The following is a 23,948-nucleotide window of genomic DNA, read 5'->3' on the forward strand; positions in this document are numbered from 1 at the left end:
CAATGTAAACTAGCTCAATAATTTTTTATATTGATTACAGTTTGAAAGGATATTTTGGATATATTGGGTTAAATAAACTATGATATTAAAATGAATTTCACCTTTTTCCTTTTTTAAATGCAGCTCCTAGAAAATTGAAAATTACATATGTGGCTCATTCATTTTAATAAGTAGAGGCTTTAATAAGTACAGACTGTCCATAGAATTTACTTCATAGAGCTGTCATGGTCAAGAGATTTCCGCTCGTTTTTTTTCACCAGAATACCTTGTGTTATCCAGAGTTGGTTCATTTCCAGGCGGAAATAGGTAAAAGCAACATTCTTCCCCTGGGTCTTCAGCTGTTTTCAGACATATTCTTCTACTCCCACACAATGTTCTTATCGCTTTCACTTTTGGCAGATGCATTTTATTAAAAATATTGGCTAATCGGTGACTTGTACAAGGCATACACCAGAAGCCTTTTTTTTTTTAAATAAAGCAACAAAATTAAGTGATCATGGAGAGTCAGTCCTGGACTTCAGCGTTTGACTGCATGTCCTTACAGGGTGAACCATCACCACGCTGATGTCTATAGTCTGACAGTTAGTCACATGCTAATCCTGTAATGCTTGAGAAACACCATCTAAATATCTCAAGGGGCTACAAAGATCTTCTAAATATTTTTAAAGCTCTAAAAGATTAGAATTGTCTAACATAATGTTTCCCTTCCTGAAACCTGCTTCATTTTAGTTCTAAACATTCCTTCAGTCCGTATTAATTTATTGCTTCTGTAAAGGGAAGCAGTCTTCATGAGTAAGAAGCTTCTTTACCAGTAATGATATATTGTGTCCACTGCCTCAAAGTGGAGTGGAAATCTGACACTCATCTAGGGTCATTTTCTTTATGCAGTTCAGTAGCTGTCAACCCTGGTTCTGTACTGGAATCACCTAGGGAGATTTTGAAAAACACAAATGTTCTAACCTTGCCCCTAGAAATTCTGATTTAGTGACTATGAAGTCTACCTCAGCCAGCTGAGAAAATCTGATGCAAAGCTCAGCCTGAAGACTATGTGAGGACAGCAAAACTAATGTTTTGGGCTCTCCAAAACTTATTTTTTTTTTTAAAAATTGGGGCTTCCCTGGTGGTGCAGTGGTTAAGAATCCACCTGCCAATGCAGGGGACGTGGGTGTGAGTCCTGGTCCGGGAAGATCCCACATACTGTGGAGCAACTAAGCCCGTTTGCCACAACTACTGAGCCTGCGCGCTAGAGCCCGCGAGCCACAACTACTGAAGCCCACATGCGTAGATCCCGTGCTCCGCAACGAGAGAAGCCACCGCAATGAGAAGCCCGTGCACCGCAACGAAGAGTAGCCCCCGCTCACCGCAACTAGAGAAAGCCCGTGGGCAGCAACGAAGACCCAATGCAGCCAAAAATAAATAAATTTATTTTTTAAAAAATTAGTTTGCACCCAGGTCTCTTTTTTCTTCTCTCTGCCTGCAAGAATACTAAGCACCTCTCCTCAGACCTTCTTACGGAAATGTCCCCAACTGGACTATATTCTTTAAGGAGAGGAATAACATCTTTACGTTTACCCTGCACCATACTAGTCAAGTGCGCCTCACGTAATTGGTACTCAGAAGAAAAGCTTGTTTCAAAAGTACATATGTAATTTGGATAATCATAAGACATTTGTAAGTGCAGAAATAAAACAATTTACATTATTCATAATGAGACCATTGGCTTATATTAGTCACAAATATTCAACATGGCAAACATAAGAATTTAAGAAACTTACAGGTTTCAAAGTGTTCTTTAGAAAATAGTCCAAGGCAAAAACAGTCTTGGGAATTGGAATAGCACAGGGAATGTCATCTAGGCTTTATGGGAATCTATGTCAGTTAACTTGGGCTGCCACATAATATACCACAGACTGGGTGCCTTAAATTTATTTCCTCACAGTTTTGGAGGTTGGGAAGTCAAGATCAAGATGTTGGCTGATTTGGTTCTAGGGAAGCCTTTCTTCCTGGCTTGCAGACGGTCACCTTCTCACTGTGTCCTTACAAGAGATACAGCCAGAAGGTGGCCATCTCTGGTGTCTCTTTTTATAAGGATACTAATCTTATTGGATCAGGGCCTCACCGTTATGACCTCATTTAACCTTAATTACTTCCTTTATAAGGAGCCCTGTTTCCATGTACAGTCACATTGAGGGTTAGGGCGTCAACACATGAATTTTTTTTGGCGGGGGGGAATACACAATTCACTCCACAGCAGAATCTTTCCAGAGTATCTCTGTCCAGTGGTCATCCAGCCAATACATCAGTGTTCTAGTGGTAAGAAATCAGTACCTGCAATACTTCATTGTAGGAAAGCTCTACTGTTTAGAAATCACATGTGATATGAACTCAAATTTGTATCCCCCCCCAAAACTTCAGTCTTTGGTTTCATGTTGTACTCTTAGGATCATCACAAAACAAATCAAATCTCTCCCTTCGTAACAGCCCTTTAACTAGAGATAACTGTAGCAATTATGGATCTCAGTCCATAAACTCAAGTTTGCAAGAAATATAATTTCCTAACTTGAACTACTAGAATCCATCTCCTTTAAAGCAGTCACTAAGGGAATGATACATTATAAAATTTTCTGCCAAAAAAAAATTTCCCCATCTCAGTTTATTAATTACAGGTAAGTTTTACTGAAATGCCATGTGTTTGATTTACCTATCATAACATTTAATTAAAATATATATGGCTAGGGACTTCCCTGGTGGTCCAGTGGTAAAGAATCCGCCTTACAATGCAGTGGACGTGGGTTCGATCCCTGATCAGGGAACTAAGATCCCACATGCCGTGGGGCAACTAAGCCTGCACGCCACAACTACTGAGCCCCCTCGCCTCAACTAGAGAAAAGAGGGAAAAAAAAACCCTGCAGGCCACAACTAGAGAAATCTGCGCACCACAACGAAGAGACCACACGCTGAAACTAAGACCCAACGCAGCCAAAAATAAATAATAAATAAACCTTAAAATATATATATATATATATATATATATATATGGCTAAAGTGTTACTGGGACTTTGTGGATTATAAGTTTTATTTTACTATTTTACACTTATCACAGCTGAGTTTTCTGATCATAGCGATGTTAAAGTATGATTTCAGAAGAATAAATCTATCATCCATCCTGATGGGCAGGTTTAAAAAATTAATTTATGGGCTTCCCTGGTGGCGCAGTGGTTGAGAGTCTGCCTGCCAATGCAGGGGACACGGGTTCGAGCCCTGGTCTGGGAAGATCCCACATGCCGCGGAGCGACTGGGCCCGTGAGCCACAATTACTGAGCCTGCGCGTCTGGAGCCTGTGCTACGCAACAAGAGAGGTCGTGATGGTGAGAGGCCCGCGCACCGCGATGAAGAGTGGCCCCCACTTGCCGCAACTGGAGAAAGCCCTCGCACAGAAACGAAGACCCAACACAGCCGTAAATAAATAAATAATTTAAAAAAATTAATTTATGAGATACCTCCTCCTCCAGGTCTGTTTTCTGGCCCGCAATCCAATAAGATTATATTATTGATTTTCTGTTGGGATAAGATTTTAAAATAACTTTTTTACCTACCCTATTAGGCCAGTGCTTTTTTTTCTTTCTTCCTTTTTTAAAAAAAATTTATTTTATTGAAGTATAGTTGATTTACAATGTTGTGATGCCAGTGCTTCTTAATTTTTCTTCAGTGAAATGCCAGCAAGGAAAGAGGACAGAGAATGCAGTACATGGCTGGAAGTAGCCCCAAACTAAAATTTTGTTGAAGATTATGATTAAATCCTAATCAAAAATATACGTTTTTCATTCCACTTCATTATACATCATTGCTTTAAGTATAAAAAATGTTTCACTTCCCTGAATCTTTCAGTAAATTGACTCCACAGGAAAATACACTATCTTTGCTTTGTGGCTTTGAATAAATTGGTTGATACACTAAGAATAACCGTTAACTCCCTGCTGGGAGGAAGAGGAGGAGGCTTGGAGGAGAGGAAGAAGGCCCCATCTCAGAACCTTGCATGACAAAAAAAAATTCAGTTTGGAAACCTGGGGTTTGTTTACTAAGTTCATAATGTACCTTATCCTTTATTCCCTTAGACCTATTCCTCCGTATTGTTTGCAAATAGGACTTACTTTCCATGGGACCATTAGAGTCTGAAGGAACAATTCCTTCTGACTCATCACCCTCTTTCCCAGTAGCATAAATGTCCTGCTTTTCCAGCTAATGTTATAGAGCACTTACCTAGTACCTGGCTTGCTTCTAAACTCTTTACATTTATCAATCCCTTTCATCTTTTCAACACGCCTATGATGATGGTATTATTAGTATACCCACTAAACAGAAAAGAAAACTGAGGCATAATTAATCCAAGATCACACGGCTAGTGGGTAAATGGTAGGGGACATTCCAACCTAGGTATTCTTTTTTCTTTTTTTTTTAAACCTAAAGGGAGCAAATATTATTCATTTATTTTTGGCTTCGTTGGTTCTTCCTTGCTGCACGCGGGCTATCTCTAGTTGCGGCGAGCAGGGGCTGCTCTTCACTGCGGTGCGCTGTCTTCTCATCTGTGGGGCCTTCTCTTGTTGCTGCGAGCTCTAGGGCCGTTGCAGCACAAAGGCTCAGTAGTTGCGGAACGCAGGCTCCAGGGCACGCGGGCTTCAGTAGTGCACGGGCTTAGCTGCTCCGTGGCATGTGGGATCTTCCCGGACCAGGGCTCGAACCCGTGTGCCCTGCATTGGCAGGCGGATTCTTAATCACTGTGCCACCAGGGAAGGTCCCCAACCTAGGTATTCTTAACGGCTATAATATGGTGCTTTAAGGACTCAACGTTTCAACTCCGGCCTTAAGGCAATAATAAATGTGTAAAATTAAAACATAAAGGCTTTGATAATGTTGGATGTGTTATAAACAGAAAGGTTTTTAAAGGAAACTTTTTATTCAGTTATAACCCATATACTGAAAAGTGCATATATCATGTTCAATGAATTTTCATAAAGGACCACACTGATGTAACTATCACCCACCTAGAGAAATAGAACATAACCAGACCCCCTTCCCCCAACGCCCTCTTGTGCTCAAAGGTAAGTTTGAAAATTCAAAATAAGTATTCACTTATCGTTGTAAAGCTGAATGCTATAGTCTATTTCAGGCCCTGAATAAAATTCATTCCAATAATAATATACTCTTCCTAGAGCGATAATTCGCAAAATTTGATCCCCAGACAAGCAGCCTCAGTATCAATGACCTGCGAACTTATCACTTGCAAATTCAAGGATCCCAATCCAGATTTACAGAACAAAAACTGTGGGGGGGGAGCCCGGCAATCCGTGTTTTTACCAAGCCTCGGGGCTTATTCTGATGCCCGTTAAGGTTGGAGAAGCACGGATCTAAGTCTGTTGGAAGAGTTCTGGTTTGTGATCGCATAGTAACTGTTAAGTGAATACCAGGATCTAAAGTGTTACGCTCGAAAAATAGTGACAAGTTTTAATCACCTATCTCATTTTTGAAGCAAACTGAGGGTAAAATGTTTTTCCATTTTAACTAACCGTGTTGTTGTTCTAGTCAGTGTTGCATTTTAGCACGAGGATAAAGCAGCCTCCCCGCTCCCCGACCTCCTATTCTCTCTCCGCATCCAGCCAGAACTTGTCTAGTTTACCAACAAAACGGCACCCCTGGGTGGCGGGGAATTCAACATCCAGAGGCGGGAGCAGATTTCTGCCAATCAGAAGCCAGGTTCGAACCGCTCGCCCATCCCGGTGGTGTGTGATTGGTGGTTTCCCGCGGGCGGAAGCGACGCCCCCCGTGGCTCCGCCCCGCGCGGCGCAAGCCAATCGTCGCTCCGCGCAGGAAAAGACTGAAGCCGCGCCAGAGTGTAATATGGCGGAGAATACCGCCTCAGCGGCTCCGAGCCCGCGAGGGCTTGCGGACGGGGAGGATGCGGGTTCCCCGGAGGAGCGGATGGCGGAAACGGCGAGAGATGGTCAGGAGCAGTTTGAGTGCCAGGAACTGCTCGAGTGCCAGGTGCATTTGGGGGCCTCTGAGGAGGAGGAGGACGCGGGCCTGGCGGCTGAGGCCGAGGCGGTAGCTGCCGGCTGGATGCTCGATTTCCTCTGCCTGTCTCTTTGCCGGGCCTTCCGTGACGGCCGCTCGGACGACTTCCACCGCACCCGCGACAGCGCCGAGGGTGAGTGCGGGGCGCGCCCGGGCCGGGGGCGGGAACCGCGACGGGCTGCCGAGGCCTGGTTTGCGGCGCTGTCCCCCAGGGGTCGGGGATCGGGCTGCTGCGGCTCCCGAGCGGAGGGCCCCCGGCTCAGAGTTGAACGTTCGTTCGAATCCCGCATCCGCCTCCTCTCAGCTCCTCAGTTTTGCTCAGATTCATTAGAGTTGATAGAGGGTTAAGTGAGTTAAAATGAACAAAACTGCACCTAATCCAGTGTCCAGTTCCTTTTGTCGCCTGTGGCGCTTGTGTTTCTTGCTTTTTTCGGCTGAGATACAACTGTAAAGGCATTTATTTAGCAAGTCACTGTGACCTAGGCATCAGTGTTTTCTATTACTTTGGGAGCTATCTAAACCTCGTTTAGCCCGCTGGCTCCGTATAGGCTTCAGAATAAAAGTAACTGACAGTGAAATCTACCACCTACACAAGACAGCCTGTAAGCGATGGACAGAGGCCTTGACGCCTAGAGAAGGCTAGCTGGCTTTTTGAATGATAACCGAAAGATGCTCTGGTATTTTTTTTTTTAAGTTATTTTATTTTATTTATTTATTTATTTTTGGCTGCGTTGGGTCTTCGTTGCTGCACGTGGGCTTTTCTCTGGTTGCAGAGAGCGGGGGCTACTCTTCGTTGTGGTGTGCAGGCTTCTCATTGTGGTGGCTTCTCTTGTTGGGAGCACTGGCTCTAGGCACGCGGGCTTCAGTAGTTGTGGCACACGGGCTCAGTAGTTGTGGTGAGCAGGCTTAGTTGTTCCGCGGCATGTGGGATCTTCCCGGACCAGGGCTCGAACCTGTGTCCCCTCCATTGGGAGGCAGATTCTTAACCACTGCGCCACCAGGGAAGCCGATGCTCTGGTGGTATTTATATGAGTTGGCCGTCTACTTATTGCAGCCGAACGCAACCCCAAGATAGTATTTAATAGGAAATCAAATACCTCAGAAAACCGTATTGGTACATTTCAGCTTCACGGTTATCCCGTGAGTTAGGCAAGTAATCTCAGTTTATAGAGGAGTGAACTAGTTAAACAACCTAAAGCATTGATAGGTTAAAGGGTTGTACCAGACGCATGCCTTATCTTCCAATTCAAGAAGCTTTCCTCCGTATCACAGGTAACACTAGAGCCATGGTTAATTGACATTAATTAGGGTGTTAAATCCTGGAATGAAGCCAGTTCATTTAATAATTCGCATTATTAAAAAGTCCTCTTTGGGGAGGGGGCTAAAATTATCTATGTGGTAATGAATTTGAATTGGAAACATCAGTATGAACTCCTGTTTATAACATATAGAAATATCTATGCATATTATACGTATATAGACACAGGTCAGGATATACTCATATGTTTCCTTGTTCTGTCAGATGAAAGCGTGTAGAAGCAATGTAACCCTAGCAGCAAGGGGTACACCTAGCACTCAAGTCTTGGTTTGCAATACCATTCTCCAGAGAAATGGCCTGATTCTGGGACTGAGACAGGAAATATACAAGTTGAGCCTGGAGCATCGTGTAACAGAAAGTAAGAAAGTGCTAAAAACAAAGCAAAACAAAACCCCCAAAGAAACAAAAAAACCCCCACAATTATGGGAATACAAAGGGACACGGGAGCCAACCGCAAGGGCTCCCAGTGGCCAAAGCTGAAGTAACTCGAGCAAGAAAATACAGTTGACCCTTAAACAACACAGGTGTGAACTGCACCTGTCCACTTATAAGCCAATTTTTTTCTCAGTAGTAAATAATACAGTATTGCGCAATCTGTGGTTGGTTAAACCGGGAATACAGAGGGCCGACACTGGGATTTTCACCCGCTCAGAGGGTCAGCACCCCTAACCCTGGCATTGTTCAAAGGTCAACTGTAGTGTTGGATTATAACCCAAAATACAAAATAAATATCCATAAAGTTCATACTGATGTAAACAAATGGTGGAATAAATATACAAATGGAAGAAGAGACAAATCTCCGACGCAGAATTCCAGGTAATTCATGTAGCTACTCTGTCCTCAAGGAGGTAGAGCATAACTCCCCACTCCTTAAGTGTGGGCTGTGAAGAGCACAGTATAGAAAGGGGGAGAAAGGAGAGAAAGCTGACGAACACTGGCTCACCTAGGTAGTCAAGGTCAGCATCAGCAGTGATAGCTAGTAGCATGTACGCTTGATGCAGTGTGATGAAAATGGAACTTTGCCGCTGTGATCCTCCTCCCCAAACCCCACAACTCTAGTCTCATCATGAGAAAAATATCAGACAAATCCCAATAGAGAGGTACATTGTACAAAATACCTCAAAATTGTCAAGGTCATCAAAACCAGGGAAAATCTGAGAAACTGTTATAGCCAAGAGATGCCCAAAGAGACATGATGACTAAATGTCATGCGGTGCCCTGGTTGGGATCTTGCAGCAGAAAAAGGACATTAAGTAAAAACTAAGGAAATCTGAATAAAGCATGGACTTGAGTTACTAATGTATCAATATTGGTTAATTAATGTAACATGTAATACTAAAGCAAGATGCTAATAACAGGGGAAACTGGGTGGAGGGTATATGGGACCTCTTTACTATCTTTCTTCACTACATTATGTATATTTAAAACCATTCTAAAAAATAAAGTTTATTTAAAAAAAAAAAAAAAAGGACCTTGTAAGGTTCTAGCCCAAGACCCAAGGAATAACCTAGGTCATCTCCATTATTTGAAGGTTAAAGGCACAGAAACCCAGAAAGAGTAAAACTTTTTCAGGTTGCATTGCTGAAACATATATGCAAACTGTGAACATAATATTGTCTCGGTATTCCATTTTTGACTAAAAGGACTCCCTTTTATCTCTTACAGAATTTCATTTACTCCGCTTTTCAAGATTGTAAGCATATACAACTCTGATGCTTCCTAGAAAATTCTTAGCTCTTTCATTCCAACTCAGAATTATTCTCCCACCTCACTTATCTCAGATAATGCCTTTTCCAGACTGATATTCCTAACCTATTTCCACCGTGGGAAGCAGTGTAGAATTGTAATTAAGAGCATGGACTCCATAGTAAATTGTCTGAGTTTGATTCCTGGCTCTGCTGGTTTATAGCCATAAAACTTGAAGCAACGACTTGGTACCACCAGTTCCTGTGGTACCACAATTTCCTTATCTGTAAAATGGTAGTAGTAATGGCATCTACCTCAAAGGGCTGTTGAGAGAAGCAGATGAACTGATATGTATAAAGCAAGGTTTCCCAACCTCAGCCTGTTGACATTTTGCACCACATGATTCTTTATTCTGTGTATGCTTGAGGGTGGAGGGGGAATGAGGTGGAGGATCTCCCGTGCATTGCAGGATCCTTGACCTCAGCCACTAGGTGCCAGTAGCACCCCTCCCACTCGTGACAATCAAAACTGTCTCCAGACATTGCCACCTGTCTCCTAGGGGACAAAATCACCCCTAGTTGAGAACCACTGCTAAGTGCTCAGAGTAGGGCCTGGTATTATAGTTAAGTGCTTAAATATAGTTGTTACTGTTGCTGGTCATTAGATCCTCCCTAATGTAGTGTTTGGTTACAGGTGTGGAAAAAGCAGATAGCCAGGTTCAACCAGGGTAGGTTTACATTGTTTTTGTTTTGTTTTATGCCTAATAGGTACAAAGAGCAGAAGGGCAGTGGTGTGTAGGATATCTGTAATTATCGCGTACGTAGACTAAATATGGAGGGAAATGAAGACAGAAAGGATCTGACTTTTTTCCCTAGAATAGATTAGGTCTTTCTTCTGTTTTGCTCCTATACCATACTTACCCTTTATGACACATTAAAATTTTAATTAGTCTCTTGCATAACTTTTTGTTTAATTCGTGCCTTCTCAGACTAAAACCTTCCTGAGGAGCAGGGACTGGCTATCTTATTATTCAGACATCAGTCCCTACCACTGGCCAGCAGTAGATGTTCCGCCCATGTGGAATAAGTTGTGTTTAAATTTTATGTAAACTTTGTGCTCTTTTTGAATCCTATTTAATTATATTATGACTATATTTGTCCAGATAATCTCTGGTGTAGCATAAGGTTATGGCATATTAAAATTGAGGAAATAAATAGAAATAAATGTATTTATTTGTTTTATCTGCTTAGCAGCTGCAGGACTGTTTTTTGGTTTGCTGGTTAATTTAATCTTTGTCTTTTATTGCTACCTGGTAAATTCAGTGAAAACCAGGATTATGGTTTACTCAGTGTTGTATGTTCTTACTACCTAGCATAACATCTGGGTGGGTGTTCAAATATTGGGGAGATTAATATTAATAAATGTTTTTAAAATAAAGCTTTGTAAACTGAACAGACTCTCGCATAACTGAAACCTTGACAGAAATAATATATTTCCTATAATATTAGGCATTTTAAGGTATAAAGTAAGTTTCCAGGTGATGATTTGACACATTTTACAGTTTGGATCTAAATCTCCCTTTGCATTAGTGTAGACTGCTACCTGTGAAAGTACGTAGTTTTCAAAATTTATTATTCTGCCTGTGAAACATCAGTTTTATTTTGAAGGAAAAGTCTTCATTGTTACTCTTTTTTGTTCTTATTTCCTAAAAATTGTCTATAAATAAAGCATACACTCTGAATTTATGATAATCTTTGGGTGATATTTGTAACTTATTTCTCCGCAAACCACACAGAGGCACTGCTGGGTCAAGTTTGGAGTTTTGTTTTGACGTTTTAATAAAATTCACTTTCTTCACTTTCAGCTATTATTCATGGATTGTCCAGTCTAACAGCTCATCAACTGAGAACTATATACATATGTCAATTTTTGACAAGGATTGCAGCCGGAAAAACCCTTGGTAAATATGTTTTTATCTTACATTGGACATATTTCAGTCTATGCCTAAAGGGGAGACAATGAGAAGAAACAGATGGGAGTAGTCCTTTGTTCTTGAGAGTTTGCTCACGTGTGCTTGGCATGTACATCTCTACACAGATATATTTAAAGCTAGTAAAAGAAATATAATCCCTATCTTCTTAGAGTGATGGTTCTCAAATTTTGGCTTGCTTCAGAGTTATGAGAGAACTTGTTAAGGAACAGAATGGTGAGTCCCCTTCTCCATCATGAGTTTCTGATTCAGTAGGGTGAGTGAGGGGCCCTGGAGTTCACATTTCTAGTAAGTTCCCAGGTGATTCTGATGTTGCTGTTGGGGGACCATGCTCTGTGTACTCTGTCTTAAGGACATCACTGAATTGGACTATGGTGACTTTGTGGTGACTCTTATTACTATCATACATACTCTGTTGCTAACTGGCAACTATGATATTTGAAACCTCTTCTTTGAGCTTGATTTCAGCACTTACTTAATAAGGGAATACGAGTTTATATCTCTAATTATCTCTCTCCCGTGTCCTCATAGTTTATTTTAGATTGTAATGGCCAGGCCGGGTTCAGTTTATCAGTAATGGCTAATATTTACAGCATGGTTATTTAAAGGACCTTTTGGTACAAATAATTCCATATTGATAGTGGTTTTCTTACAATTTACAAAACGCTTTCCCGGCAGTGTCCAGTGGTGGGCAGTAATCGCACGGAACTGTTCATTTGTAACCAGACTGTGTGGCAGGAAACCCCACCCTATTAGGACCGCTCTGGGAGCCTGCACTCATCCAGCTCTGGCTCATGTGGCGTGCTGTGTTGTGGGGGTGAGTTGGAGCCGCACAGTCAGTGGATTAGGGCTAGAGGCAGAGCAGACGTGCGGGAGACGGTAGGGAGGTAGGCTGGGCTGGTGGCGGAGGACGAAAACGGGCCGATGTAGACCACAAGCTAACATGGTTCACAGAGCTGTCTGGTAAATTAAATGTGACAGGATGTTCTAGAAGTGCCTGGCTGGGCTTCACGTATAGCAGTTGTTCATTATATTCTTATTTTCCCTTCCAACAACCTTTTCTCCCAAAACAAGGGTGGAAAAAAAAAATCCCTCTTTTGTGTCTGACCCCACGGTTTAATCTTGAAATTCACCAGGGTGCATCTTAGATATAATAGGCCGGAGTCAGTGATCAAGAACCACTATATTTCAAGAGAGGCAGCATTTAAAACTTCATTTTAGTTTATGTATTGGATCTTCAGCTACACGTGACCCTGCATTTCAAATGGAGATGTTTGTGTGTAATTTGCTAAGTAGTTACCAGCCACTGTGAGTCTTTGATAAGAATAAGCTGATAAATTCTGTTTTAGGAAAGTTTAACAGTAGTACAAATATTATCTCATTAAATATTCACATAGTATTTATTTACAGCATTTTATAGGTGAGAAAACTGAGGCTTAGAAAGGCAAAATAACTTTTTCAACACCACACAGGTAGTACGTGATAGAGCCTGGAATAAACTCCAAAGTTTTTAAAACCACTATACAATATCGCAACAGATTGTATATGGTGGTGAGAAAGAGGAAGGAGTAAAACGATGACTCCTTAGGTTTTTTTAAAAAATAAATTTATTTATTTATTTTGGCTGCGTTGGGTCTTCGTTGCTGCGCGCGGGCTTTCTCTAGTTGCGGCGAGCAGGGGCTACTCTTCGTTGTGGCGCGCGGGCTTCTCATTGCGAGCTCAGGCTCTAGGCGTGTGGGCTTCAGTAGTTGTGGCACACGGGCTCAGCAGTTGTGGTGCGTGGGCTCAGTAGTTGTGGCTTGCAGGCTTTAGAGCGCAGGCTCAGTAGTTGTGGTACACAGGCTTAGTTGCTCCGCGGCATGTGGGATCTTCCCAGGCCAGGGCTCGAACCCGTGTCCCCTGCGTTGGCAGGCGGATTCTTAACCACTGCGCCACCAGGGAAGTCCCTCCTTAGGTTTTTAAGCCTTGGTGATTGGAATAATGTTGGTAGAGAGATAAGTTCTTGACTGATCCTGTTTCAAATATCTACAAAATATATAACAAGGATTTCAAGTAGTATATGCGAAAATCAAATTTCACAATAAACTAATTTCATGCTCTATCTCAATGAAGTTTGTTATACTGCAGTTAGACTTATAAACCATTTAAGAATTCTGTTACTGTGACACCTTATATAAAATATAGTTTATTTCAGCTCTTAAAATCAGTATTTTAGTGGAGAAAATCTTCAGATGTTTTGTGGACTCATATATAGCCTTTTCTGTTTTTTTTTTTTTTTTTAAATTGATTTTAATGAGGAAATTAACTTGAAAAATCTTCCCTAAACTGGTATATACGAGAGCAGTGCCTGGCACATAGTATGCGCTCAGGCAATATTTAAAGAAATGAGTTTACAAAAAATTAACAAAGTAAAGTTCTTCATGGCTTTCTAAGTTACTTATTTTTATTTTGGTTTTAAAAGATGCACAGTTTGAAAGTGATGAACGAATTACACCCTTGGAATCAGCCCTGATGATTTGGGCGTCAATTGAAAAGGAACATGACAAGCTTCATGAAGAAATACAGAATTTAATTAAGATTCAGGTATGAGTATTACTTTGTGTTTATTATTATTATTTTGCTAGAAAATAAAAACAACATCTACAGAAACTAAGAGCCACGTAATAGAAGTTGGACGGTAAACCTGTAGTAAAATTTAATATAATCTTTCTCTTTAGAAATTTGACCTATGATTTATAGTCTTGACATGAGGTCTAAGAGCTGGGACTTAATGTTTTCTACCTAAGTGCATATTGCCCCCAGGTTGGAAAATATGCCAAATCTATTTAAAGATTACTAAACAACTTTCAAAAACCAGTGGTTTATGCTCTCCCATTTAAAGATTACCTTTTATTTTTATTTTTTTTAAATATTTTTTTGGCCACGCCACATGGCATGTGGGATCTTAGTTCCCTGACCAGGGATCGAACCCGCTCCCCGTGCAGTGGACATGTGGAGTCTTAACCACTGGACCACTAGAGAAGTCCCTAAAGATTATCAAATAATAAGAAATGAATGGGTTTTTGCGATTAAGAGAATGTAAAATTTTAACTATGTAGAGAAAATTTTGGTAGGAATAGCCTATTAAAGAGTGAGAAACCAAAGAAAGTCATTCAAAGATATAATAGCAGGGAAAATATGTTTTGCTTACAGGCAAAGTATGTACTCAGGAATTTCATACTTAAATAAACTTTTCCTAGTTTTTAAAAAAATTTTCATGGTTGGGTAGGAGAAAATCCAGGTGGTGTCCCACCTTCTCAGGAACTAATTATTGATGGTGTGGTGACTGTCAATTAGAATTAAGACCTGAAGAGAATGGGCAGAAAAATGACTGCTGCTTTTAAGAATTTCAACCCAGGGCAAAGGGATTTGTCATGTTATCCCAATCTTTTGGAGTTCTAGGGGAAGCAGGCCTTTGCTAAATATAGTAGTAAAGTTGAACGGGTTACCATAAAATACATAGCAAACGTGTAATAATATATTGCTTACTGTTTGCCAGATACTGTTCTAAGCACTTTTATATATAACTCTTTAATCCTCACAACTACCCTATGAAATAGGTACTATTATTTTCACCATTTTACATTGGTGTAAAGAAACTGAGGCACCAAGAGGTTAAATAGCTTTCCCAAGTTTACAGACCTACCCAGATGGTAATGGTGGCCCTATATCTTACCACATATGGTATCAAAAAGGCCAGTTTATAAAATGATTATGCAAAAGCGTCTGGCTTCCTGAGTTTCTATTAGAGATTTTCCTGGGATCCTAAGTAGCAGCTTTGATATATCCTAATCATCACAAACACCATCCATCCACCTCTTCTCTCACTTCCCTTTCGCTCAAAATTACTATTTAGGTGGGTCCTCAATATACACAATGTAGCTCCTGATCTATGTATTAATTCCTGTCTTTAATATCATTTATCAAATCAAAATTATTAAGCTACATAAGAATATTTTAAATGAAGTAGTTTAGACTTACCTGAGTTATTTCAATATTAAACAACAATTAGATGTTTTAAAAAGCAATCTAAGGTATGTATTTGTCATCCTATCTTTTAGGCTATAGCTGTTTGCATGGAAAATGGAAATTTTAAGGAAGCAGAAGAAGTCTTTGAAAGAATATTTGGTGACCCAAATTCTTATACGGTAATTATTTAAATTAGAATCAGAAGTTTGGAGCCGTTTATGTGGAATAAGGAAAATTGAAAGAACATTGGAGGAGAAAAGAAATGCTTTCGCTTTTAAACAGTATAGTCCAACAGAAATATAATGCCAGTCCCGTATGTGATTTTAAATTTTCTAGTAGCCACGTTAAACAAGTAAAAAGAAACAAGTAAAAAGAAACGAGTAAAACTAATCTTAGTAACACTTTATTTAACCCAATATATCCAAAAACATTATTCTTTTTAACAATCAATGTAAAAAGTATTGGTGAGATATTTTGCACTCACTTTTTTGTACAGTCAGCCCTCTGTATCCTGGGTTCCATATCTGGGGATTCAACCAACTGCAGATCGAAAATATTTAGGGGGAAAAAATTCCAGAAAGTTTCAAAAAGCAAAACTTGAATTTGTCACACACTGGCAACTATTTACGTAGCATTTACATTGTATTAGGTATTTTAAGTAATCTAGATATGATTTAAAGTATATGTGAGGCAATGTGTAGGTTATATGCAAATACTACACCATTTTATACAAGGGACTTGAGCATCCTTGGATTTTGGTACCCGAGGGGAGTCCTGGAGCCCATCCCATGTGGATACCAAGGTACAACTGTACTAAGTCTTTGAAATCTAGGGTGTATTTTACACTTAAGGCTAAATTCAGGGCTTACACCTTTCTAGGGCTGAGTAGCCTTGTGTGGCTAGTGGCTACCATATTGAGCAGTGCAGGTGTAGGGAATGCATTATAACTTGCTTATTTTTCTGGAGGTTTCTTATCACTAGTTTTTGTGTGTATGTGTAATGTTAAGGTCAATAGAAGTTAATTTTTCAGTATTAAAAGCAAAGTTATGAGAGCAAATTAAGCTTATTCAAAGAAATGTAGTTTTATACAGTTTTTAGTGAACTCGTTATTGAACAATAGCATACCTTTAGTAGAGTACATGTATCATAAGTGTATAACTAGGTGTATTTTCACAAAAGGAACACACTTGTGTGGTGACCTCCTAGATCAAGAAACAACATCACCAGCACCCTCCAGGCCCTATCCTTCCCACCTTCTCAAGGGTAACCGCTATCCGGACTTGTAACATCCAAGATTAGTCTTACTTATTTCTGAACTTTATATAATGGAATCATGTAGCAAGTTTATATTTGTAAGAGAAATACATGGTGTTGCTTATAACAATCGTTTGTTCATTCTCATTGCTCCATTGTAGGAATATACTACAATTTATCCATTCTCCTGTGGATGGACATTTGAGTTATTTCCATATTTTGGCCATTACATTCCTTTACATGTCTTTTGTAGAAAAAATATATGTGTTTCTATCGGGTATATACTTAGGAATAGAATTGGTGGGTTGTAGGATACGCACATACTCGGTTTTAGTAGATACTGCCAGAGTTTTCCAAAGTAGTTATTATCAGTTCCTCCAGTAGTGTGGGAGAGTTCCAGTTGCTTCACAGACCTTATATGTGGTTTTCATTATAGTCATTCTGGCACATATGTAGTGCTATCGCATTGGGTTTTAATTTCTGTTTCTTTGATGATTAATGAAGTTGAGTACCTTTTCACATGGTGGTTTGGGGGAGAGGGAATCACCTTAATCCATTGAAGGACTGAGCCTTTAGTAAGGCTTATTCTAGCTCTAATTTGCCCCTGTTCCTACAGTGTACCCCTCCTGAGATTTCAGCTGGAAGCCTGGTACGTTTATTGGGTTCCCTGCCCTTACTTTTTTGCCTTAGCACTGTGAGACTACTGAAAATTCCACTCTGCTTGTACTTCACAGAAGAGGAAACTTTATGGCCAGTAAGCCTAAGAGAGAAAGTGTTAACCTCACTAATATTTGTAATCAGGTTAATACCAAGTAATATGTTGAAATAGCATTTCCTATACTTCTGATTGGCAATGATTAAAAATGTCTTAGCATACCAACAGTTGGCTCAAAGTGTGGAGAAATGATAAGAGTGCCATACCTTCCTCTCAGAAGGGTAAATTGGTGCTTAAGCTTTGGAGAGCATTTTAACAAAATCAGTAAGCATGCATTCCAGCAATTGCACTTCTCTATAAATACCCTAGAGTAACTGTTTTTACTTTCACTGCATGCTTTTAAAACCATGAAGCTTTATTAAAAAAATAAAAACTGAAAAAAGAAAACTAGGCCCTACTGTGACAATTGTTCTGGGATAGAGCTTGAGAAGTGGAATTTTTTAAAAAGCTTTGTAGCTTTATTGTGCAACCAGCATTGAAAGAACTATTGTCTAAGAAAAACTTGTACTATGCCCAAGAAGACATGTAGGAAAATGTTTAATAGCGTTGTGGTAATAGAAAATAACCTAAATGCTTTCAGCAGGCTGGAGGGAAAGGTGAATAAATGGTATATATTTTTAAAAATTTATTTTTATTTATTTATTTATTTATTTTTGACTGCGTTGGGTCTTCATTGCTGTGCGCGGGCTCTCTCCAGTTGCGGTGATGGGGGCCACTCTTTGTCACGGTGCAGGGGCTTCTCATTGCAGTGGCTTCTCCTGTTGCGGAGAACGGGCTCTAGGCATGCGGGCTTCAGTAGTTGTGGCACACGGGCTCAGTCGTTGTGGCTCGTTGGCTCTAGAGCGCAGCCTCAGTAGTTGTGGCGCACGGGCTTAGTTGCTCCGCGGCATGTGGGGTCTTCCTGGACCAGGGCTTGAACCCGTGTCCCCTGCGTTGGCAGGCGGATTCTTAACCTCTGTGCCACCAGGGAAGCCCCTAAATGGTATTTTTGATCAATGGAATACTGTACAACAGTGAAAGTAACTAGTAATTCTATAAATATCAAATCAACATGGATGTCATAAACATAAGAGTTGAGCAAAATATAGAAAGTTTCAAAATACACATACTATAACACCATTGGTATAAAGTTAAAGCCATGCTAAACAATGCTATATATATTGTTTATGGATGCATACGTATGTAGTGCATGGATGCATGGATATGCTAAAGTTCTAAATTCAGGATAATGGTTACCTTGAGAAGAGGAAGGCCAGGGTGGGGGAAGGGTGCCATCAGATTATGGTAGAGTAAATAAGGCTTGTATTATACAGATAATGATTTATTTCTTAAACTTGGTAAGGGATATTTAGGTTCATAAGGTTTTTTAATCCTTTTGCATATGTGTAAAATATTAAAATTTTGTTAAGTCAAAAAATATATTGGTGGGCATTTAAAACGGGAGCATTTTTAAAACCTCTTGAGTTTTTGTTTATAAAGTGATTTTTTTCAGTTAAATAATATGACATAATTTCTAGTATTTATTTGTGATTTATGTGCTAATAAGTTTCTTCTGTTTTCTTTAGCCTTTAAAAAGGAAATTGCTTATGATAATCTCTCAGAAAGATACATTCCATTCCTTTTTTCAACACTTCAGCTACAACCACATGATGGAGAAAATTAAGAGTTATGTGAATTATGTGCTAAATGAAAAATCATCAACCTTTCTAATGAAGGTATGCATATTTCAGAGAGATTCTAAACAGACTTAAGAGTAATTGTTACAATAAAGGAGAATACTTGAAATAGAAATTCTTAAAAACTAACCAGAATTTTATTTAGTGATTTTGTAGAAGAATGTGGTGAAATGTTATAATTAGTGAATCTAAAGGGTTTATTGGTGATCTTTGTAGTATTTTTACAACTTTTCAAAGTAAAAGTTGGGGAAATTTTTCAAAATAGAAAGTTGAGGGGAAAACTTATCAAAACGAATTAAGAAATAGCTGAAAAGAAATAGTTTAATTAAATTTAAATGAAATTTTTAGCATATTTTTGGGAAAAGTCAAGTTGGACTGAAGAAGGGTCATTAAAATTTTTTTTTATAACATTTTCTCCTGTCTTAGCCTCAGAAAGTTTTAACTTAATATGTTATACTAGAGCATTGATTAATTTGAGATAGTTTTATTTTAAAATACATAGAATCTTTAAAAATTTTTTTTAAAGTAACCTTTTATCTTAACACTGTCTAGAGAGCATTGTCCGTATCACGTACATTTGCAAGGAAAGCCCTTCTCCATAATGCTTATAAACCAAGCAGCTTGCTGATGGTGATATCATAGCTACTGGGGAAAATAACAGCGCGCTGCCCTTTATTGACCTGTGACGAGACACTTGGGTTATGACTGTCAAAGAACAAGAAGGCTTAATTAAATGTTACTTGTTTTAAATGTCTTAATGCATCCCTTCGTCTCCCGCAACCCCCTCTTTAAGGCAGCAGCAAAAGTAGTGGAGAGTAAAAGAGCAAGAACAACAGCTTCTCAAGATAAACCTAATAGTAATGATATTGAATTGGAAGCTGAAGCTAATTTGGATATAGGAAAAAGGTTTGTAAATTCATTAGTATATTTTTTGTCTTATGAATGCAATACCTATGTAAAAGTGATGCTAGCGAACCATTGTTAATAAAAATGATTATCGAGTAGTAGGTGTATTGGTTCACTGATGGCTAACATTTGGATGTTTGGGAGTGCTGTAGAGTTAGGGCTTACGCATATCCTGTTACATATGCTAAGCAAAAGTAGAGAGAAAATAGCACTGTGTAGCTAGTGTGAGTAATATCATTTATCATTCTCAGGGAACATGAACTCTAGAACAGTGTTGAGGTTGAAAGCCTGAGTCATCTGTGCCCCTTAGTTCTCAAATCCTACATGCCCTCATGTGACTGTTGTAACTGAGGGTTATTCTAATATGTTAAAATATTGTTCTTCTTCTCTAAGGGTAGGCTAACTGCTTCATCTGGTGCGCAAGTGCAGAAAAAGTGATTTGCTCCAACGCGGGAGGGAAACAGGCTATGTCAGTCCTACAAGTTGAGAGACAAGAGTTCAGTTTCTAAAATTATTTCTTCTTTAGGGATTTTCAAGGGTAATTTTTACAGAATTGGCTTTTACCTTTTGCTTTAGAAACTAACTCTACTGAAGAAGATAAACTCTACCATTATAATGATCTCTTCTATTGAAACCATGGTCCATTCCTCCTCTTCATCCACCCTTAAACCAAGGCCAAATAGTCAAATCCTTCTGGTCTCTGGATGGATGTATCTGGCAGTGGATGTAATATTACTCTTTTCTTGGGACCATGACTTAAGCGCTGTAAGTCCCCATCTTAACTACTTATTGAGAGGTGGGGATTGGAGTCCGAGTTGGATGGACATGGCATTGGTCACACCTCAGGACTGAGCTCAGTCTTACTGTTCTTTTTGTCCCTGCCTGTCAGAGCGTGATCTATTCCTACTGCTTCATCTCCCCAAGGGCTCTGTTGAAGTCTTATTGCTCATTGGGTTTTTCCTAAGACCCATTTTGAGAAGTAGGGATTTCATTTTTATTGGCTCAGTTATTTCATTTTGTTTAGGAAATCAAAGTTGAGTAATACCAAGACGCAATGCATTCTGTGGCCCAGCCTTCCTGCCTACTGTAATACTGCTTTAAAGTAAAATAAGATTAGAACTTACCATGATTCTTGCGTATAATGAACACGTTTCCTATGTATTCTCCTAATGTAGTACTATCCACTTATTTCAAATGCCCTCCTAGACACAAACACAGTTCAGTGTGTAAAACAGAGCTCTTGATGTTCTCATCTGTCTCTCTGTACCCTAACTCTCCTCCTTTACCTCACACATCCAGTTGGTTATCTCCCCAAGTGTTACGAATTCCATATCAGAAGTGCCTCTCTAATCCATTCTTATCATTTATATCCTAGATTATTACTTAGCTTTGTGCCACACAAATCCATTCTTGATGTGACTTCCAGGGTTAGCTTCCCATAAAAATAAATCTGTTTAACTCACTTCCCAGCTTAATAACCTCTGTTGGCTTTCTGTTTCTTACTTGATGAATTAGATTTTATTGCATGGCTTACAAAGCCGTATATAGCCCCTTTCTGGGTTTTTTTTTTTTTGTTTTTTTGTTTTTCCCTCATATACACCTTGTCCCTAAGCATTAACCCCTCCCTGCCCACATCCACGGCACTTTCTAGCTACACAACTTGATCTTCAAATATTACAAGTTCTTTCATGCCTTGACTCTTGCTTCAATTTTGGATTTCCTTCTTTCTCTTCAAGGTAAGCTCTTATTTGCCATTCAAGGTCTAGCTCAAAGGTCACCTATAAGAAGTCTTGCTGAGCTCTGAGCAGACTTGTCACTTCTGTGCTCCCACAGCACCAAGTCGTACCTCAATAGGAGGACTTATCTTCGAGAATAACATATCTGTTTACCTGTCTGTATCTCACTAGATGGAGAGTGTTTTGGAGGTTCTTAAATAGCTTTGAATCCTTGGTGCCTAGTTCATTACCAGGCATGCATTACATCTTGTAGTGCACTAGACATAGGGAGAAAAACCAAAAACTAGAGACATGGTAAAGATAAGAATCAAGCAAATATCAAAACCATCCTGGGAGTCAAATTCACCAGCTTCAAGGCAAGAATGAATAAGACGTAAGTAAAGCAAGGATAGAAACAGAAGTGTGATTTCAAGGTCAGACAAATGCTAGGAAAGATGAAACCCTCATGCTGTCAATACTAGATGAAATATTTTGTTCTGGTAAAGCTTATAAACTATTTGAGGCAATAAGAGTTACAGACTTGAAACAGAAACGGTAGCAGACATTACATAATTTGTTGTTAAAGTTTAAAGATAGACTTAAATGCTGAAGGAGTTTGAGGGACAGCTTCAAGAAAGTGTGAACATGGAGCCGGACCTTGAAGGATGGTTAAGGTTTTTACAGGTGGATGGAAGAAGAAATGTCATTTCAGGAGAGAGGAAGAGTTGCAGTGAAGACATCGAGCTGTAGATGGTCATGCTGTGTTTGTTGGAGCTAATTTTAACTATAGCAGAGGAGAGGAATTTTATTAAAAAGTCCAGTTGGAGACTGCTGGGGAGGATAAGAAATTAAACTTGAATTCATAGAAATAAAGATCCATGAGAGAGTTTTTGAAAGAGTGACATTGTGAATGCTCAGTTACAGCTCAACTCTGCTGAACTTATGTTTGGGGAAGACATTGATTTAATGTCTCTGGTAAGCACATCTGGGCAAAAATTAGCCATGTTGTAATGGACTGTAAAGGTCTTAATTTTACCAGAGTTTCTTTCCAGAGATACTTTTTATAAGTTGAAAAATGGCTTGATTATGTGGAAAGTACAATCCTGATGAAAAGTTTCTCTTGTTTACATTCTTACAAATGTTTTCTTCTTTTAAAGTGTTAGTGACAAACAGTCTGCGGTAACTGAATCCTCAGGGGATACAGTATCCTTATTGAGGTGAAGTAAACTGACATTTTTCTTCTCTGTGTTTAAAATCTTTGAAGCAATTCATGCAAACCTAGGTAGGTTATAATAACTGCCACGCAAATGGTATGGTTTGAAGAATTATCGCAGGGTCCTGCTTACCTCCACAGATATTTAAGACCCTGATGGGTCTTGAAAGGCCAAACTATGGAGACCTGCCTCTTGGGATCCTGGGTTGTTTCACATTATTTCTACAAGGAGTGCACGTGGAGGGAGTACTTGAAGTTAAAGCAAATAATTAGTAAACTCTTACTCTGTCAGAAACAAGGGTGTGCTGCTGTGGCAGGAAGGGGATGGAGCTTACATTTCTGATGAATGCCCCAATTCCGATTTTATGAAATTACTCAAAAAACTGTTTAATCTATTAGAAATGCTATAACAGACAATGCAACATGTTCAGAGAGCAGAACGTCTGCATGAATGATTTCATGGTGTAGAGCAGTTGGGACGCTAAATGGAACCGTGGGAGGGGGTGGCTGGCTTGGTGTGGAGGAGGTCACTGGAGATGAGGAGTTGAGGGGCCAGTTTGTTCTCTGGGTTATCCATGAAAGCACGGAAATAATTCATGGTGATGGCAGCACTCGGGGGTAGAGAAAGATCTGCGAATCATGGGAGGTGCTTGGAAGGCTAGTGAAAGATTATGGAGAATGGTAGATAGCGATACACCTCAGTGGCATGAATCCTCAAAGGCTAAGGTTTCTGTGGAAGCAGGATCCTGAAGGTGGCATCCATTAGGAAATGGAAAGTATAGAGACCCACCTCTCGGACCCTGTGGTTTGCGGAAGATGAAGCTAATCTCTACTTGAGGAGGCCACAAAGGAGAGAAATATTGTTCCCAGGGGAGAGCTAGACTTTAGACAGGCGAAGAAGTTGCGACTGGCATTCCAGAGAGCACAATAGAAAGTTTGGGGAGGGCGGGAAAGCATTATTAGTAGGTTGCATAGAGCACTTATAGGGGTCAAAGTATAGATTTTAGGTGGTGATAAAATAGCTGCCTAAGCTTAGTTGAACTTTTTTTTTTTTCATTTTAGTTTGTTGCTTTGTAAATTGGAATAAAGCGAACATTGCAGGTTGTCAAAAAATTCTGCCACATCCTGTATTTCCAAACAGTCTTACCTTTCCAGAAAGCCCTTTTTGGAATCTATGAAGATAATCAAGTGATATCTACCATCATGTATAAAGGAATTTTGGAATTTCTCTAATTGGAATGCCAAAAGAATCTTGGTTTCTGAGTAGATGAGATGGAGAAAATAAATGGGAGAGAGGGAAGTCTGAAGAAGAAAAATCTTAAGAGGCTAAAGATTAAGATGGGGCATTAGTGCAAGGAGAGCACCAAAGGGAAACAGACCAAAGTAGAAGCAGGTTCT

The 23,948-nt window shown here is 39.6% G+C and overlaps 1 protein-coding gene across 2 annotated transcripts in view; it reads left to right on the plus strand.

Annotated features, from left to right (window-relative positions):
• Positions 1–5,870: 5,870 nt before the first annotated feature.
• Positions 5,871–23,948, plus strand: part of TERF1 (telomeric repeat binding factor 1) — a 36,847-nt gene continuing 18,769 nt past the window's right edge. The window contains exons 1-7 of one of the 2 annotated variants that reach the window (XM_068525438.1): positions 5,871–6,202; positions 10,938–11,033; positions 13,525–13,646; positions 15,164–15,250; positions 18,606–18,755; positions 19,510–19,622; positions 22,495–22,554. In XM_068525438.1, the coding sequence (XP_068381539.1) occupies positions 5,896–6,202; positions 10,938–11,033; positions 13,525–13,646; positions 15,164–15,250; positions 18,606–18,755; positions 19,510–19,622; positions 22,495–22,554 (935 nt within the window). In that variant the 5' untranslated portion in view covers positions 5,871–5,895. The remainder of the gene's footprint in view (positions 6,203–10,937; positions 11,034–13,524; positions 13,647–15,163; positions 15,251–18,605; positions 18,756–19,509; positions 19,623–22,494; positions 22,555–23,948) is intronic. The other variant, XM_068525439.1, reaches the window with a different exon arrangement.

The sequence above is a fragment of the Eschrichtius robustus genome, chromosome 17 (assembly GCF_028021215.1).
Source record: "Eschrichtius robustus isolate mEscRob2 chromosome 17, mEscRob2.pri, whole genome shotgun sequence".
Classification (NCBI taxonomy): domain Eukaryota; kingdom Metazoa; phylum Chordata; class Mammalia; order Artiodactyla; family Eschrichtiidae; genus Eschrichtius; species Eschrichtius robustus.